Source organism: Pelophylax lessonae (assembly GCF_965119305.1).
Source record: "Pelophylax lessonae genome assembly, chromosome: 3".
Classification (NCBI taxonomy): Eukaryota; Metazoa; Chordata; class Amphibia; order Anura; family Ranidae; genus Pelophylax; species Pelophylax lessonae.
Genome location: NC_138770.1, coordinates 292,266,191 through 292,282,946, shown reverse-complemented (window position 1 = coordinate 292,282,946; position 16,756 = coordinate 292,266,191). Strand labels below are relative to the sequence as shown.

The following is a 16,756-nucleotide window of genomic DNA, read 5'->3' as shown; positions in this document are numbered from 1 at the left end:
CCCTCCATCTGAGAAATGGCACTAGACAGGGATGTCCCCTCTCGCCAATACTCTTTATTTTGGCACTAGAACCACTAATAAGGCATGTCAACACAGATCCGGCGATTCATGGCTTCCAGATTGGGAACAGAGATTTTAAGATATCCGCCTACGCAGATGATTTATTATTTTACATCACCCAACCACACATCTCCATACCGAACCTAAATTTGAAATTTCAGACTTTTAGATATTTATCTAATTTTAAGATAAATCATTCAAAATCAGAAGCGCTTGATGTTTCCCTATCCCCAGGCATAAAGGATTTGACCCAACGCAATTGCCCCTATAAATGGGAAACTAAATCACTCACATACCTAGGAATACAGCTAACTCCCAAAATCGAAAATCTTTTTGAGGCGAATTTTATCCCTCTTCTAAGAAACATAAAGAAGGACCTACGTAACTGGAATAATAAGCATTTCTCCTGGTTTGGAAGAGCAGCGATCCTGAAAATGGTCATTCTACCTAGGCTTCTCTATTTGTTTCACGCACTCCCGATTAAAATACCTACTGCCTTCTTTCGCAACCTTCTCTCTGTACAGAGACAATTTGTCTGGGCTCTTAGGAAACCCAGAATTAAGCTAAAATTCTTGCAGTTACCTAAAATTAAAGGAGGAATGGGGTTGCCCGATTTCATTAAATATCACCAGGCATCACATATAACCAGGGTAATTGACTGGCATTGCCACTCCCATCACAAAGACTGGGTTGAACTCGAGATAGGCCTTTCAAGATACCCAGTGCACCATTTAATTTGGACAGATCCCTCTAATTATCCGCCCGATGTCAGGAATCACCCCCTGATTTCAGCCACATTATCGATTTTTAATAAAGTAGCATCAAAATACCAATTGATCACCAGTCCTGGTCCCATGACACCAATTACTGGCAACCCGGATTTCCCACCGGGAATGGACTTTAAACCACCCCCGGTAGACTCACAACAGAGGAATGCTCCACTGAGAGTGAAAGACTGCTTGTTAAACTCGAGATTGTTATCTATGAAAGAATTTAACGAAATTAAACCTCAGGGCTACACAATTTCCCACTGGAATTACATACAGTTGCATAACTTTGTTCGGAATCACAAGCGCAGGTTCCTTTTTTCTAGGCCAATATCTGCTTTCGAGAAAATTTGCGGGGACCGTAAATCTTGCAGTAAAACCACATCACAAGCTTATAAATGGATTTCCCAAGCCCCTAACCAAGCGATAGATGACTATAAAAAAGTTTGGGAGAGAGATTTAAATTGCTCCTTTACAGAAAAGACTTGGGAGAAAGCCTGTGTGTTCACGCACAAATGCTCTCTAAGCACTAAGATTCAAGAGACCTCATTCAAAATTATGACACAATGGTATTTGACACCAGTCAAAATAAAGACATGGTCCCCGCAGAGTTCTGACTAATGCTGGAGGTGCCTAAAGGAAAAAGGGACTTTTGTTCATATTTGGTGGTCATGCACAAAAATACACACATTCTGGAAACAGATTGTGCATCTGATAAAAATGATAACAGACACATCTATGGTGTTAGATGCTGCAACTTGCCTGCTACACGTAAACACTCTCTCTTACAAGAATTACAAGAACTCCTTAGTTAGACACTTGTTGAACGCGGCAAAGGCCGTCATACCTCTTTTTTGGAACTCTCAATACACCCCATCAACTAAAGACTGGGCAAACAAAGTTAAAATGCTCTTTGAAATGGAAGAAATCGTTGCTATTAAGAAGGAAAACAGCTTAACCTTTCACGAACTTTGGAGACCCTGGACTATGTTCACTTTGTCCTCCAATTACACTAAATTTATCACCCGGTAATCGGCCAATCTCTAGTCAGTCAGGTTTGACTAATATGTCTTGAGACCATTTTCCTAAATTTTATTTATTTATTTTTTTTTTATGTGACCTACACCCCCTCCCCCCCCTTCCTCCCCCCTCTATATTTCCTACTTTATTTCTTTCCTTTCTTTCTTTTTCTATTCACTTTTCTATGGGCCGCAGGCCCTTGGTGTGGACACTGGTCCATACCCCCTTGTTTGGAACTTGTTTTCGCTGATTTACATCTAAGTCTAATTGGTTGCACATTTGTTTGCCTGATGTATGTTCAATGACTACTTGATGTATCTCATTATTGTTACACTGCGCTTTACTTGTTAAACCAATAACTGTTTTCATTGTATTTTCAATTAACTTCAATAAAGCACTTTATTGGAAAAAAAAAAAAAAAAAAAAAACTTATTTGGTTCAGATGGTGTCAAGCGTGTGTGGCGGCAACCAGGTGAGGAGCGCAAAGACAAGTGTGTCTTGCCTACAGTCAAGCATGGTGGTGGGAGTGTCATGGTCTGGGGCTGCATGAGTGCTTTACTGTGACATATTGAAGCAGAGCATGATCCCCTCCCTTCGGAGACTGAGCCGCAGGTCAGTATTCCAACATGGTAATGACCCCAAACACACCTCCACAATGACCACTGCCTTGCTAAAGAAGCTGAGGGTAAAGGTGATGGACTGGCCAAGCATGTCTCCAGACCTAAACCCTATTGAACATCTATGGGGCATCTTCAAACAGAAAGTGGAGGAGCTCAAGGTCTCTAACATCCACCAGCTCCGTGATGTTATCATGGAGGAGTGGAAGAGGACTCCAGTGGCAACCTGTGAAGCTCTGGTGAACTCCATGCCCAAGAGGGTTAAAGAGGTTGTAAACCTGAAAAAAATTTCTCTTCTTTTTGCAACCAGTAAGAGAAACACATAATGAGCTAATATGCACTGCATACTAGCTCATTATGAAATACTTACCTTAGAACGAGCCCCCGCCGTGCCATCCGCTACATGTCCAGTCGCCCGTCTTCCGGGATCGTGGCATCCGGCCATCTGATTGGCTGGAGCTGTGGTGACGTCACTCCCGCGCACGCGCGCGGGAGCCAACGGTCACGGCACGGGTCTCTGAAGGAACAGCACGAGCAGCCGTTCCTTCAGAGTGCATGCGCCAGTGACGTCACTGGCTGCATGTAAGGTAAATATCTCCTAAACGGTACATGTTTAGGAGATATTTACAGTACCTATAGGTAAGCCTTATCATAGGCTTACCTATAGGTAAAAGTGTCAGAGGAGGGTTTACTTCCTCTTTAAGGTAGTGCTTTAAAATAATGGTGGCCACACAAAATAATGACACTTTGGGCCCAATTTGGACATTTTGACTTAGGGGTGTACTCACTTTTGTTGCCAGCGGTTTAGACATTATTGGCTGTGTGTTGAGTTATTTTGAGGGGACAGCAAATTTACACTGTTATACAAGCTTTACATTCACTACTTTACATTGTAGCAAAGTGTAATTTCTTCAGTGTTGTCACATGAAAAGATATAAAAAAAAAATATTTACAAAAATGTGAGTGATGTACTCACTTTTCTGAGATACTGTACTTTAGTCAATAACCCTGATAAATACTTGCAGAACTTTACACCCGTCTGATAAAGATTTCACATTCTACTTTGCCCCACACAATCATTATTCCAGAATTGACTACTTTTTTATCACTCAGAGATGCCTACCCAACTTAGAAGGAGCTGAAATAGGGATCATTTCACTCTCAGACCATGCTCCTATCTCAATTACCTTTAACTCACCAAAACATAACACTCAAAAATTTAATTGGAGATTAAATTAATCTCTTTTAACTGACTTATCCATCCAATCTCAGATACAAAACTCAATCACACACTATTTTCACACAAATTCTACACCTGATGTACCCGCCTAAACTATTTTCACACAAATTCTACACCTGATATTCCCGCTCTGATGATATGGGAAGCACATCAAAGTGTTATATGAGGAGAACTTATCAACTGAGGAGCCAAAAGAAAGGAAGAGAGGGAAAAAAAAAAACATCTCTGATCTTTCACCCGAAATAGCAAGACTTGAAACACTACACAAACAGTCACTATCACTGCAGACAAAACATAAACTAATGCCCCGTACACGCGTACCGATTGTCGGCCGAACGATCGGCCGTCTTTTGTCCAGTGCTGTCGTGTTGGTTGAAAAGTGCTCAAGACTGCACACAAATTTTGTCGCCAACAACAACCAACTTCAGAAGTGACGTCATGTGATGGTTAACTTTCCGTGTGTTTTTTCTTCTCTGACCATGCCCAGTCTTGCTCATCTGGCTTTTGTCGGCCGAAATCTGTACTGACTGACGAACAATCGGCCGTTCTGGTGTTGGCCTACAAAAATTTTATAGCATGCAGACCAGATTTTGTTCGGCCGAAAAGTCGCAGTCGGTTATCGGAAGCATCATACTAACAAGCCGACAATCGGCCGATCGGACGTTGGCCGAATATTTACGGCCGACAATCGGTACGTGTGTACGGGCCTTAACTACCAACAAAAAGGCCCTTCAACAACTGCTGGATTTAAAGATGAAAAGATCCATATACTATGAACATGGGGATAAAGGAGGCAAATACCTAGCAAAAGCTAAAACACCTGGTAACATTCACTGCATTTATAACAAAGAAGGTAAACCAGTCCATGACTCAAATAAAATTCTGCCACAAAACAAACCTGCAAATCTAATAGGCAACAGAGAACAAATAATGAAGGATTAACTAAATCAATGAAACATGCCTACCCTGCCGCAAAGGGATGTAGAATAGTTAGAAAAACTATTTATACAGAGGAAATTGCTTTAGCTATTAAAGACTTAAGACCTGGAAAAAGCCCAGGGCCTGACGGTTTTATGCCACAAGATTATAAACTGTTCATCTTCCTTTTGACTAAACCCCTAACAAAGGCACTTAACTCAATTACCACAAAACATATTTGGTTTAAACAAAACAGGTAATTCTGTCATAGCCTGATTTAAATGAGATCAGTCACCATTGGCTCTCTTTTATTTTTTCAGAAATGTAGTCAACAAAATGTGAATGTACCCTATTCTTTCCAATCGGCAGTCTCACTACTATTGCTGCACTGCCCATAAGAAAAAAGGATACAATAAATATTCAAGTAGGATAACAGGCAGGTATCACGCAAATATTACATTTTGTAACAGAAAAAAAAAATGTATTATAAGCATTTAGTGGATTCTAAGTTTTTTTTTACTCTTGATCTGGTTATATAGTAATTGTACTTGGTCAATGTACAGATAGGTTGTATGTTTGTCAAAAAAAAAAATCGAATAAAATACTTGAAGAGCATAATCAACAAGCTTAATGGCATACAAAGTGAGGAACAAGGTAATCACATCTAGTATTTCAGAACATTTCCGAATATTACATCATAGGTATAATATTGTTATAATAGGTAGCTTTTGTATGCTTTGTGAAGCTGATTTTAAATGTCAGCTATGGGTCTTAGGATATACCGAGTGTGGCAGCAAAGCAAACTTTCTTTTAACATCAGTCATGTAAAATGTTCCATGAAAAGCTTCTATGTTCAGTAAATGTTTATATATATAAAGAATGAACTGTTTGCTCACCATTTCATTCTCTTCTCCTTGGTTAAGTATGGCATGTTTTTCTCCCATTTCTTCATCTACTGCTGACTAAAGATTAGCAAAGGAATGTAGCAATGCTGAATAATCCCTCCTGACTTGCACACTCTCTTACTCTGGTACCTTTATAGTCACAAGTACAGCCTCTTCATTTGCCTAATGACCCTGGCATATTTTTTGTAATATACATGAAAAAAGACCGGAATGTATTTTTAAAAAATTACATTTTCTACTTTTTCTTTAAAAAAATATCCAATAAACTGAATTTTTGTCATACTTTAGGCCAAACTGTATTTATCTACATGTCTTTGATAAAAAAAATCTCAATTAGCATATATTTATTGGTTAGTGCAAATATTATAGAATCTGCAAACTATGGTGTACTATGTATACTGGAATTTATGCAGCTTTAACTTTCTGACTGCCTATCTAATTTCTTGAAGTGCTAAAATGGCAGGGAAGTACATCACCCCCCCCCCCCCCCCCAAATAACACCTTTTTGGAAAGTAGACACCCCAAGGAATTTTCTGAGAGGCATGTTCAGCCTATTGAATATTTCATTTTTTTTGTCACAGGTGTTTTGAAAAATGACAACATTTTTTTTTTTTTTTACACAAAGTTGTCATTGAAATAAAATATTGATCACACATGCCATGGGTATTTGTGGAATTACACCCCAAAATATATTCTGCTGCTTCTCCTGAGTATGGGGATACTCAATGTGTGAGGCTGCCTTCAGGCTTTCTAAGGGTGTAAATTGTTAATGTCACTCCTCACTACCTATCACAGTTTCGGAGGCCAAGAAATGCCAAGATAGCACAACCCCCCCCCCCCCCCCCCCACCAAATGACCCCTCTTCAGAAAGTAGACACCCTAAGCTATTTGCTGAGAGGCATGTTAAGTCCATGGAATATTTTATATTTTGCCACAAGTATCGGGGAAATGCCAATTTTTTTTTTTTATTACAAAAAGTGGTCATTTTGGGGGGTTTTGTGCTGTCTTGGCATTTCATGGCCTTCGAAACTGTGATAGGTAGTGAGGAGTAAAATCAACAATTTAGGCCCTTAGAAAGCCTGAAGGCAGTGATTGGTTTTGGAGTCCTGTACTAAAAAGTCTCACACATGTAGTATCCCTGTACTCAGGAGAAGCAACAGAATGTATTTTGGGGTGTCATTTAACATATAACCATGGTATGTTTTATAGGGTTGAGCGAACACCTAGATGTCCGTGTTCGACGGGTTCGGCCGAACTTTAAAAAAAAGTCCGGGTCCGTGTCCCGGACTTTTACCGAACTTTTCCCGGACACCGAACCCCATTGAAGTCAATGGGGACCCGAACTTTAAGGCACTAAAATGGCTCTAAAACACCAAAGGAAAGGGCTAGAGTGCTGCAAATGGCAGCAAAACGTAATTAAGAGCATGGCAAGTGCTCTGCAAACAAATGTGGATAGGGAAATAACTTAAAACAACAAAAAAAAACAGAAAAATAAAACAATGTTCTTCTTCATCTCTGAAGGACGAGGCCCATATGGAGTAGGAGGGAGGTTGAGGTGGTGGTGGATGTGGCGGTGACTAGACATATGCCGGTTTTCGGTAATTCGATATATCGCGGTATTGCATAGCCACGGTATTGTTATTGTGGCATTTTTAAAATACCGAGTTTCTCTGTCAAGTCTGCCTGACTTGTGAATTGATACATTTCAGTGAGCTGGATGACTCATTCACTCACTCAGCTAACACCTTTCAGCATTAAGTCTCCTAACTATAAACAAAAATGATTACATTTGTATCTTTTCCTTCCCTCTGCCAGGGAGAAAGGAAGTTTAACCTCTTAAAGACTGGATCTTTTTCTGACACTTGCAGCTTGCAAGTTAAAATCAGTTTTTTTTTTGCTAGAAAAGTACTTAGAACCCCCAAACATTTTATATATTTTTTTAGCAGAGACCCTACAGAATAAAATGGCGATTGTTGTAATATTTTATGTCACACTGTATTTGCGCAGCAGTCTTTCAAACGCAATGATTAGACTTTAATGAATAAAAAAAAAAAAAAAAACGTAACAGTAAAGTTATCCCAATTTTTTTTTTTTTTGTTACACAGAGAATCGTGAGAGAATCGTGATCTTTATTCCAAGCTAAAAAATCGTGATTCTCATTTTGGCCAGAATCGTGCAGCTCTAATAAATATATATATACACACACACACGCCTAGCAGCCCACATTACATTATTATATAGCCATCAAGCAGTGTCTGGCCTACCTGGTGATGACTGGTCCTGGCGCTCTGATCCGATGGCCTGGTCTTTAAAGGGGCAAATCCTTGCGATCCAGAAGTGGTTAAACCTGCAGGAGGACCGGTGTTTTTATCTATTAATGACTTTACTATTGCTTTAGGCCTGGTTCACATGTATGCGGGTTGGTGGTTCACATGTATGCGGGTTGGCGGTTCACATGTATGCGGGTTGGCGGCCCACATTTGCACAGGCATAGCAGCCCATTGATTTGAACGGGCTGCTATGCCCTCATTTTCCGCAGAAAAAAGGTGCATGCAGCATTTTTTTTAAATTCAGTGGCCTTGAAATCCATCCTGCTTTTGCACCATGCGACTAACCTGCAGTTCCTGCTCTGGCAAGCTTTCTGCATTTTTTGTATACGTGGGCACGGCATTTAAAAATAAACAGTTTGCGTGTGCAGCAACGGCAGGTAAGTCGCATGGTGCAAAAGAAGGATGGATTTCATGGCCACTGCATTTTTTTAAATTCTGCATGCACCTTTTTTCAGCTGAAAACGCAGGCATAGCAGCTCAAGCCCATTCACATCAATGGGCTGCTATGCCTGTGCAAATGTGGGCCCCCAACCCGCATACATGTGAACCAGGCCTAAAGCAATAGTAAAGTCATTAATAGATAAAAACACCGGTCCTCCTGCAGGTTTAACCAATTAATGACTTTACTATTGCTTTAGGCCTGGTTCACATGTATGCGGGTTGGGGGCCCACATTTGCACAGGCATAGCAGCCCATTGATGTGAATGGGCTTGAGCTGCTATGCCTGCGTTTTCAGCTGAAAAAAGGTGCATGCAGAATTTAAAAAAATGCAGTGGCCATGAAATCCATCCTTCTTTTGCACCATGCGACTTACCTGCCGTTGCTGCACACGCAAACTGTTTATTTTTAAATGCCGTGCCCACGTATACAAAAAATGCAGAAAGCTTGCCAGAGCAGGAACTGCAGGTTAGTCGCATGGTGCAAAAGCAGGATGGATTTCAAGGCCACTGAATTTTAAAAAAATGCTGCATGCACCTTTTTTCTGCGGAAAATGAGGGCATAGCAGCCCATTCAAATCAATGGGCTGCTATGCCTGTGCAAATGTGAACCACCAACCCGCATACATGTGAACCAGGCCTAAAGCAATAGTAAAGTAATTTATAAACAACACCTCCTTCAGGTTTAACCACTTCTTGACCACAAGGATTTGCCCTCTTAATGACCAGGCCATCGGATCGGAGCCGAGCGCCAGAACCAGTTATCACCAGTTAGGCCAGACACTGCTTGATGACCTATTTTAGGCCTGGTTCACAGAGTCTGTACTGACTGACTATATAATAATGTGCATAAGTGAACCAAAGCCCCTAAATTCAGCAATGAAATTGAAGTGAGGTGGAAATTTAATAATTTAAATTTAATAATAGAATACCGTGATAATACCGTATACCGTGGCAAAACCTTAATCAATTAATCGCAGCATGAAAATCTGATACCGTCACAAGCCTAGCGGTGACATAGGCGTGCGCACAGGGTGTGCTGGGTGTGCCTGGGCACACCCTAATCACCTAGGGCACATAGCATTGCCAGTGAGGAGATGGGAAAGATCTCCCTGGGACCTGCTCTGCTCTATTTCTCCTTGCCTACAGGTACATGGCCCCGATACATTACTCTCCCTGCTGGCAAACACATGCATGTGTATTTCAACTTTGGGGTGCACACCTTAATGCAATAGGCTGCGCACACCTATGGGCGGTGTAGGTGGAAGCGGCGGTGGAGGAGGACCAGGGCCGGATTAACAGCATCATGGGCTTGGTGCTGAGGATTTTGAAGGGCCTTAAGGGCCGTGCCTTGCCATGCACCCAGAGGAGGAAGGGTGCAGCCATGCATGCCTAATTCAACATGGGATGCTGTCTCTGAAGCCCATAAACACATCCATGCATCGCCAACTGTCCCTCCTTGTCCGGCCTTCACGCTGTGTGGGGAGGTTCTGAGGGTGCTGCCTGGGGAAGCGAGCATAGAAGCCAGACTTCTGTGTTTACAAGTGACAGAAGAGCGGTAACAGTGAATATGGCCAACCCGGGGCCTATATAAAAGGTAGGGGCCTGGAGCTGCAGCTCCAATAGCCCCTACATTAATCTGGCCCTGAGGAGGAGGACGAGGTAGCCAACACTGCTTCTTTTCAAAAATTTTAAATGAGGGTACACCCCAAAAGAGTGAGAAAGAGCAAAAATGGAACAATGGGTGGGTAAGGTCGGTATCCATTGCTATTCTGCATAAGGTACGGAAAAGTCCCGTGGGATCCATGCCTGGTTCATTTTAATGAACGTGAGCTTGTCCACATTGTCTCTGGACAGGCGGCTGCGCTTGTCTGTTATAACGCCCCCAGCCGTGCTAAATACCCGTTCAGATAATACACTGGCTGCAGGGCACGCCAGCACCTCCAAGGCGTAAAGGGCAAGCTCAAGCCATGTGCCCAATTTGGAGACCCAGAAGTTGAAGGGGGCAGACCCGTCATTCACTACATGTAGGCGTGTGCACACATACTGCTCCACCATGTTGGTAAAATGCTGCCTCCTGCTAAGACGTTCCATCTGAGCTGCTGGTGCTGCTGTTTGTTGTGGCGTGCTGACAAAGCTTTTCCACATTTCGGCCATGCTAACCCTGCCTTCTGAGGTGCTGGCGGTGCCCTGTTGCGTTGGCGACCTCCTCCTCCTCCTCCTCTGCCTTGTGCTTCCACTGTGGCCCCGCTGTCAGATGGGAATGCCAGCAGCATGGCGTCTACCAGCGTGCGCTTGTACTCGCGCATCTTGCGATCGCGCTCCAGTGAGTGAATTAAGGACGGTACGTTGTCCTTGTAACGGGGATCCAGCAGCGTGGCCACCCAGTAATCAGCACAAGTTAGAATGTGGGCAACTCGGCGGTCGTTGTGGAGACACTGCAGCATGTAATCGCTCATGTGTGCCAGGCTGCCCAGAGGCAACGAAAGGCTGTCCTCTGTGGGAGGTGTATCGTCCGTGTCCTCTGTATCCCCCCAGCCACGCACCAGTGATGGCCATGAGCTGGCCTGGGTGCCACCCTGCTGTGAACATGGTTCCATCTCCTCCTCCAGCTCCTCCTCCTCCTCATCCTCCTCATCCTCCAGAACTGTGCCCCTGCTGGACAATTGCGTCCCTGGCGTTTGCGTGTGCAGGAACCCACCCTCGGAGCCCCTTGCGAATGACTGCCCTGAAAGCCTTGGAAATGTTACCTCTTCATCCTCCTCCTCCTCCTCATCCTGTGCCACATCCTCTTCCATCATCGCCCGAATTGTTTTTTCAAGGAGGCATGGAAGTGGGATAGTTAAGCTGAGAACGGCGTCATTGCCACTGGCCATGTTGGTGGAGTACTCAAAACAGCGCAACCAGGCACACAGGTCTCGCATGGAGGCCCAGTTAAATTAAATAGCGGAATAGAAAATATGATCCAAAAAAAGTGTATGTATATCACACGTACACAACCACACTGGGCCCCAATTACTATTGTTTGTACCCCTAAAAGGCTAGATGAGGAGTAGGGGGAGTATGGAACAGGCAGCACCCTCAAACCTTCAGAAGTATGAGATGAACCCCAACAACTTGGAAAGGTGGATCTCTCTCACACGTACCGACACAGACTATCCCGCAATTCAATTGATCCTCAAAGGTTTTTATTGAATAGCGGAATAGGAAGTATGATCAAAAAAAGTGTATGTATCTCGCACGTACACAACCACACTAGGCCCCAATTACTATTGTTTGTACCCCTAAAAGGCTAGATGAGGAGTAGGGGGGGTATGGAACAGGCAGCACCCTCAAACCTTCAGAAGTATGAGATGAACCCCAACAACTTGGAAAGGTGGATCTCTCTCACACGTACCGACACAGACTATCCCCCAATTTAACTGATCCCCAAAGGTTTTTGATTAAATAGCGGAATAGAAAATATGATCCCAAAAAAGTGTATGTATATCACACGTACACAACCACACTGGGCCCCAATTACTATTGTTTGTACCCCTAAAAGGTTAGATGAGGAGTAGGGGGAGTATGGAACAGGCAGCACCCTCAAACCTTCAGAAGTATGAGATGAACCCCAACAACTTGGAAAGGTGGATCTCTCTCACACGTACCGACACAGACTATCCCGCAATTCAATTGATCCTCAAAGGTTTTTATTGAATAGCGGAGTAGGAAATATGATCAAAAAAAGTGTATGTATCTCGCACGTACACAACCACACTAGGCCCCAATTACTATTGTTTGTACCCCTAAAAGGCTAGATGAGGAGTAGGGGGGGTATGGAACAGGCAGCACCCTCAAACCTTCAGAAGTATGAGATGAACCCCAACAACTTGGAAAGGTGGATCTCTCTCACACGTACCGACACAGACTATCCCCCAATTTAACTGATCCCCAAAGGTTTTTGATTAAATAGCGGAATAGAAAATATGATCCAAAAAAAGTGTATGTATATCACACGTACACAACCACACTAGGCCCCAATTACTATTGTTTGTACCCCTAAAAGGCTAGATGAGGAGTAGGGGGAGTATGGAACAGGCAGCACCCTCAAACCTTCAGAAGTATGAGATGAACCCCAACAACTTGGAAAGGTGGATCTCTCTCACACGTACCGACACAGACTATCCCCCAATTTAACTGATCCCCAAAGGTTTTTGATTAAATAGCGGAATAGAAAATATGATCCAAAAAAAGTGTATGTATATCACACGTACACAACCACACTAGGCCCCAATTACTATTGTTTGTACCCCTAAAAGGCTAGATGAGGAGTAGGGGGGGTATGGAACAGGCAGCACCCTCAAACCTTCAGAAGTATGAGATGAACCCCAACAACTTGGAAAGGTGGATCTCTCTCACACGTACCAACACAGACTATCCCCCAATTTAACTGATCCCCAAAGGTTTTTGATTAAATAGCGGAATAGAAAATATGATCCCAAAAAAGTGTATGTATATCACACGTACACAACCACACTAGGCCCCAATTACTATTGTTTGTACCCCTAAAAGGCTAGGAGTAGGGGGAGTATGGAACAGGCAGCACCCTCAAACCTTCAGAAGTATGAGATGAACCCCAACAACTTGGAAAGGTGGATCTCTCTCACACGTACCAACACAGACTATCCCCCAATTTAACTGATCCCCAAAGGTTTTTGATTAAATAGCGGAATAGAAAATATGATCCAAAAAAAGTGTATGTATATCACACGTACACAACCACACTAGGCCCCAATTACTATTGTTTGTACCCCTAAAAGGCTAGATGAGGAGTAGGGGGAGTATGGAACAGGCAGCACCCTCAAACCTTCAGAAGTATGAGATGAACCCCAACAACTTGGAAAGGTGGATCTCTCTCACACGTACCGACACAGACTATCCCCCAATTTAACTGATCCCCAAAGGTTTTTGATTAAATAGCGGAATAGAAAATATGATCCAAAAAAAGTGTATGTATATCACACGTACACAACCACACTAGGCCCCAATTACTATTGTTTGTACCCCTAAAAGGCTAGATGAGGAGTAGGGGGGGTATGGAACAGGCAGCACCCTCAAACCTTCAGAAGTATGAGATGAACCCCAACAACTTGGAAAGGTGGATCTCTCTCACACGTACCAACACAGACTATCCCCCAATTTAACTGATCCCCAAAGGTTTTTGATTAAATAGCGGAATAGAAAATATGATCCCAAAAAAGTGTATGTATATCACACGTACACAACCACACTAGGCCCCAATTACTATTGTTTGTACCCCTAAAAGGCTAGGAGTAGGGGGAGTATGGAACAGGCAGCACCCTCAAACCTTCAGAAGTATGAGATGAACCTCAACAACTTGGAAAGGTGGATCTCTCTCACACGTACCAACACAGACTATCCCCCAATTTAACTGATCCCCAAAGGTTTTTGATTAAATAGCGGAATAGAAAATATGATCCCAAAAAAGTGTATGTATATCACACGTACACAACCACACTAGGCCCCAATTACTATTGTTTGTACCCCTAAAAGGCTAGGAGTAGGGGGAGTATGGAACAGGCAGCACCCTCAAACCTTCAGAAGTATGAGATGAACCCCAACAACTTGGAAAGGTGGATCTCTCTCACACGTACCAACACAGACTATCCCCCAATTTAACTGATCCCCAAAGGTTTTTGATTAAATAGCGGAATAGAAAATATGATCCCAAAAAAGTGTATGTATATCACACGTACACAACCACACTAGGCCCCAATTACTATTGTTTGTACCCCTAAAAGGCTAGATGAGGAGTAGGGGGAGTATGGAACAGGCAGCACCCTCAAACCTTCAGTATGAGATTGTGTTCACTGTACCCCACAAAGATTGAGTTCACTGCACCCCACAATGATTGTGTTCACTGCACCCCACAAAGATTGTGTTCACTGCACCTCACAAAGATTGTGTTCACTGTACCCCCCAAAGATTGTGTTCACTGCACCCCACAAAGATTCTGTTCACTGTACCCCACAAAGATTGTGTTCACTGCACCCCAAAAAGATTGTGTTCACTGCACCCCAAAAAGGATGTTGTTCACTGCACCCCAAAAAGGATGTTGTTCACTCCACCCCAAAAAGATTGTGTTCACTGCACCCCACAAAGATTGTGTTCACTGCACCCCAAAAAGATTGTGTTCACTGCACCCCAAAAATGATTTTGTTCACTGCACCCCAAAAAGGATTTTGTTCACTGCACCCCAAAAAGGATGTTGTTCACTCCACCCCAAAAAGATTGTGTTCACTGCACCCCAAAAAGATTGTGTTCACTGCACCCCACAAAGGATTTTGTTCACTGCACCCCAAAAAGATTGTGTTCACTGCACCCCAAAAAGGATGTTGTTCACTGCACCCCAAAAAGGATTTTGTTCACTGCACCCCAAAAAGATTGTGTTCACTGCACCCCACAAAGGATTTTGTTCACTGCACCCCACAAAGATTGTGTTCACTGCACACCAAAAAGGATTGTGTTCACTGCACCCCAAAAAGATTTTGTTCACTGCACCCCAAAAAGATTGTGTTCACTGCAGCCCAAAAAGATTGTGTTCACTGCAGCCCAAAAAGATTGTGTTCACTGCAGCCCAAAAAGATTGTGTTCACTGCAGCCCAAAAAGATTGTGTTCACTGCAGCTCACACACAGAAAAATGGATGTGGATCACTGACACCTGCCTATCTCCAATCCCACACCACACAGCAATATCGATTGTAGTTTGTAGAACACAGTTTCCCTAAAATTCAGCAGACTCTGTCCCTAACAGGATTGAGAAGAGATCGTAGATCAGGATTGAGTGCAGACCCCACCCCCCACACAGCAATATCGATTGTAGTTTGTAGAAGACACTGACCCTATATAATTCAGCAGACTCTATCCCTAAAATGCCTACAACTCGCCCTGCCTAAACACTCCGACCTGTCCCTCAATTCTATCCGGACACAAATGGTTTTTTCCTGCCTATCTTTCCCTAATCAGCAGCCAGCACGTTGATGTGTGCTCTGTCCCTGAATCTAAGCAGCATAATGACGCCGCTGCGGCTGCCTCGAACTTATAAAGACTTGGTCACATGCTTCAGACGGCCAATCACAGCTACTGAGACATTTGCAGGCATGGCTGGGATGGCTTAAGGCACACCAGTTAAACGATTGTTGATTGGCTGTTGAAAGCCCGCCATGAAAAGAGCGCCAAAGCATGCAAAACCCGGAAATAAAACGACCGAACACGGATTTTTACCCGAACATACAGTAAAGTGTCCGTGTCCGTGTTCGGGTACAAAAAATCCAATTATTCGGTACGAACACGAATAATACAGTCCGTGTTCGCTCAACACTAATGTTTTAGCTATACATCATTTAAGTGACAACTTTGTGTAAAAAAAAAAAAAAAACATTTTTGACATTTTCCCGATACTTGTGGCAAAATGTAAAATGTTCCATGGACTTAACATACCTCTCAGCAAATAGCTTGGGGTGTCTACTTTCTAAAAAGGGGTAATTTAGGGGGTGTTTGAACTGTCCTGGCATTTAATGCCCAATATTAGAAGCTTATGCCACTCGTCACCCACTCTTCTAACCACTTGAAGACCAAGCCTTTTCTGACACTTTTTGTTTATATGAAAAAAATATTTCTTTTTTTACTAGAAAATTGCTTTGAACCCCCAGAAATTGTATATTTTTTCTAAAAGAGAGGCCCTTCAGAACAAAATGGTGGGTGTTGAAATTTGTTTTGTCACATGATATTTGCGCAGAGATTTTCCAAACACAATTTTTGGGGAAAAAAATATTTTTTAGAAATGTAATGCACAAATACACTATATATTGCTCAATTGTTTGGTAAAATATAAAAGATGATCTTATGCCGAGTACATAGATACCAAACATGACATACTTTAAAATTGCGCACGCCCGTGCAGCGGCAACAAACTAGGTACATTTTAATGAAAAGCTGTAGAACATAGCAGATTCCTCCATTCACATCATTTGATGTGGATGAAGAAACCTCTGCCAAGAAAAGTGTTAAAAAAGATATGGCGAAGCCATATATGCTCTTTTTTTAACTGCAGTGGTGAAATCACCTCCTGCAGCGCTACAATCATTGATTATGTATATGGTGAGAGCAAACGCTGCTCCTAACAGAATAAACAAATCAGTGCTGCAGCTGATGGGTGTACCTGGAACGCAAACAATGGTTAACAATACAACACAGTAACAATAAAACATTACTGTAGAACAGTATATTATAAAGTACAGTAAAAGTAGAAAGAGTAGAAAAGTAGAGTAGGAACTGAAAATTAACTCAATAAAACGACAACTGTTTTTGGCTTTTTTATTTTTTATTTTTTGTAACTTTCTTTTACACTTTTTTTGTAACTATAAAAAAACTGTTCAAGGCTAGAGTCTCTCAAAAT

The 16,756-nt window shown here is 42.6% G+C and overlaps 1 protein-coding gene across 1 annotated transcript in view; it reads right to left on the bottom strand.

The window, feature by feature from the left end:
• LOC309551115 (putative cation-transporting ATPase 13A4) overlaps window positions 1-5,624 on the bottom strand; it is a 358,044-nt gene extending 352,420 nt beyond the window's left edge. The window contains exon 1 of the mRNA XM_082251561.1: window positions 5,519-5,624. Coding sequence (XP_082107687.1) covers window positions 5,519-5,566 — 48 coding nt within the window. The 5' untranslated portion in view covers window positions 5,567-5,624. The remainder of the gene's footprint in view (window positions 1-5,518) is intronic.
• Between the last annotated feature and the right edge of the window lie 11,132 nt (window positions 5,625-16,756).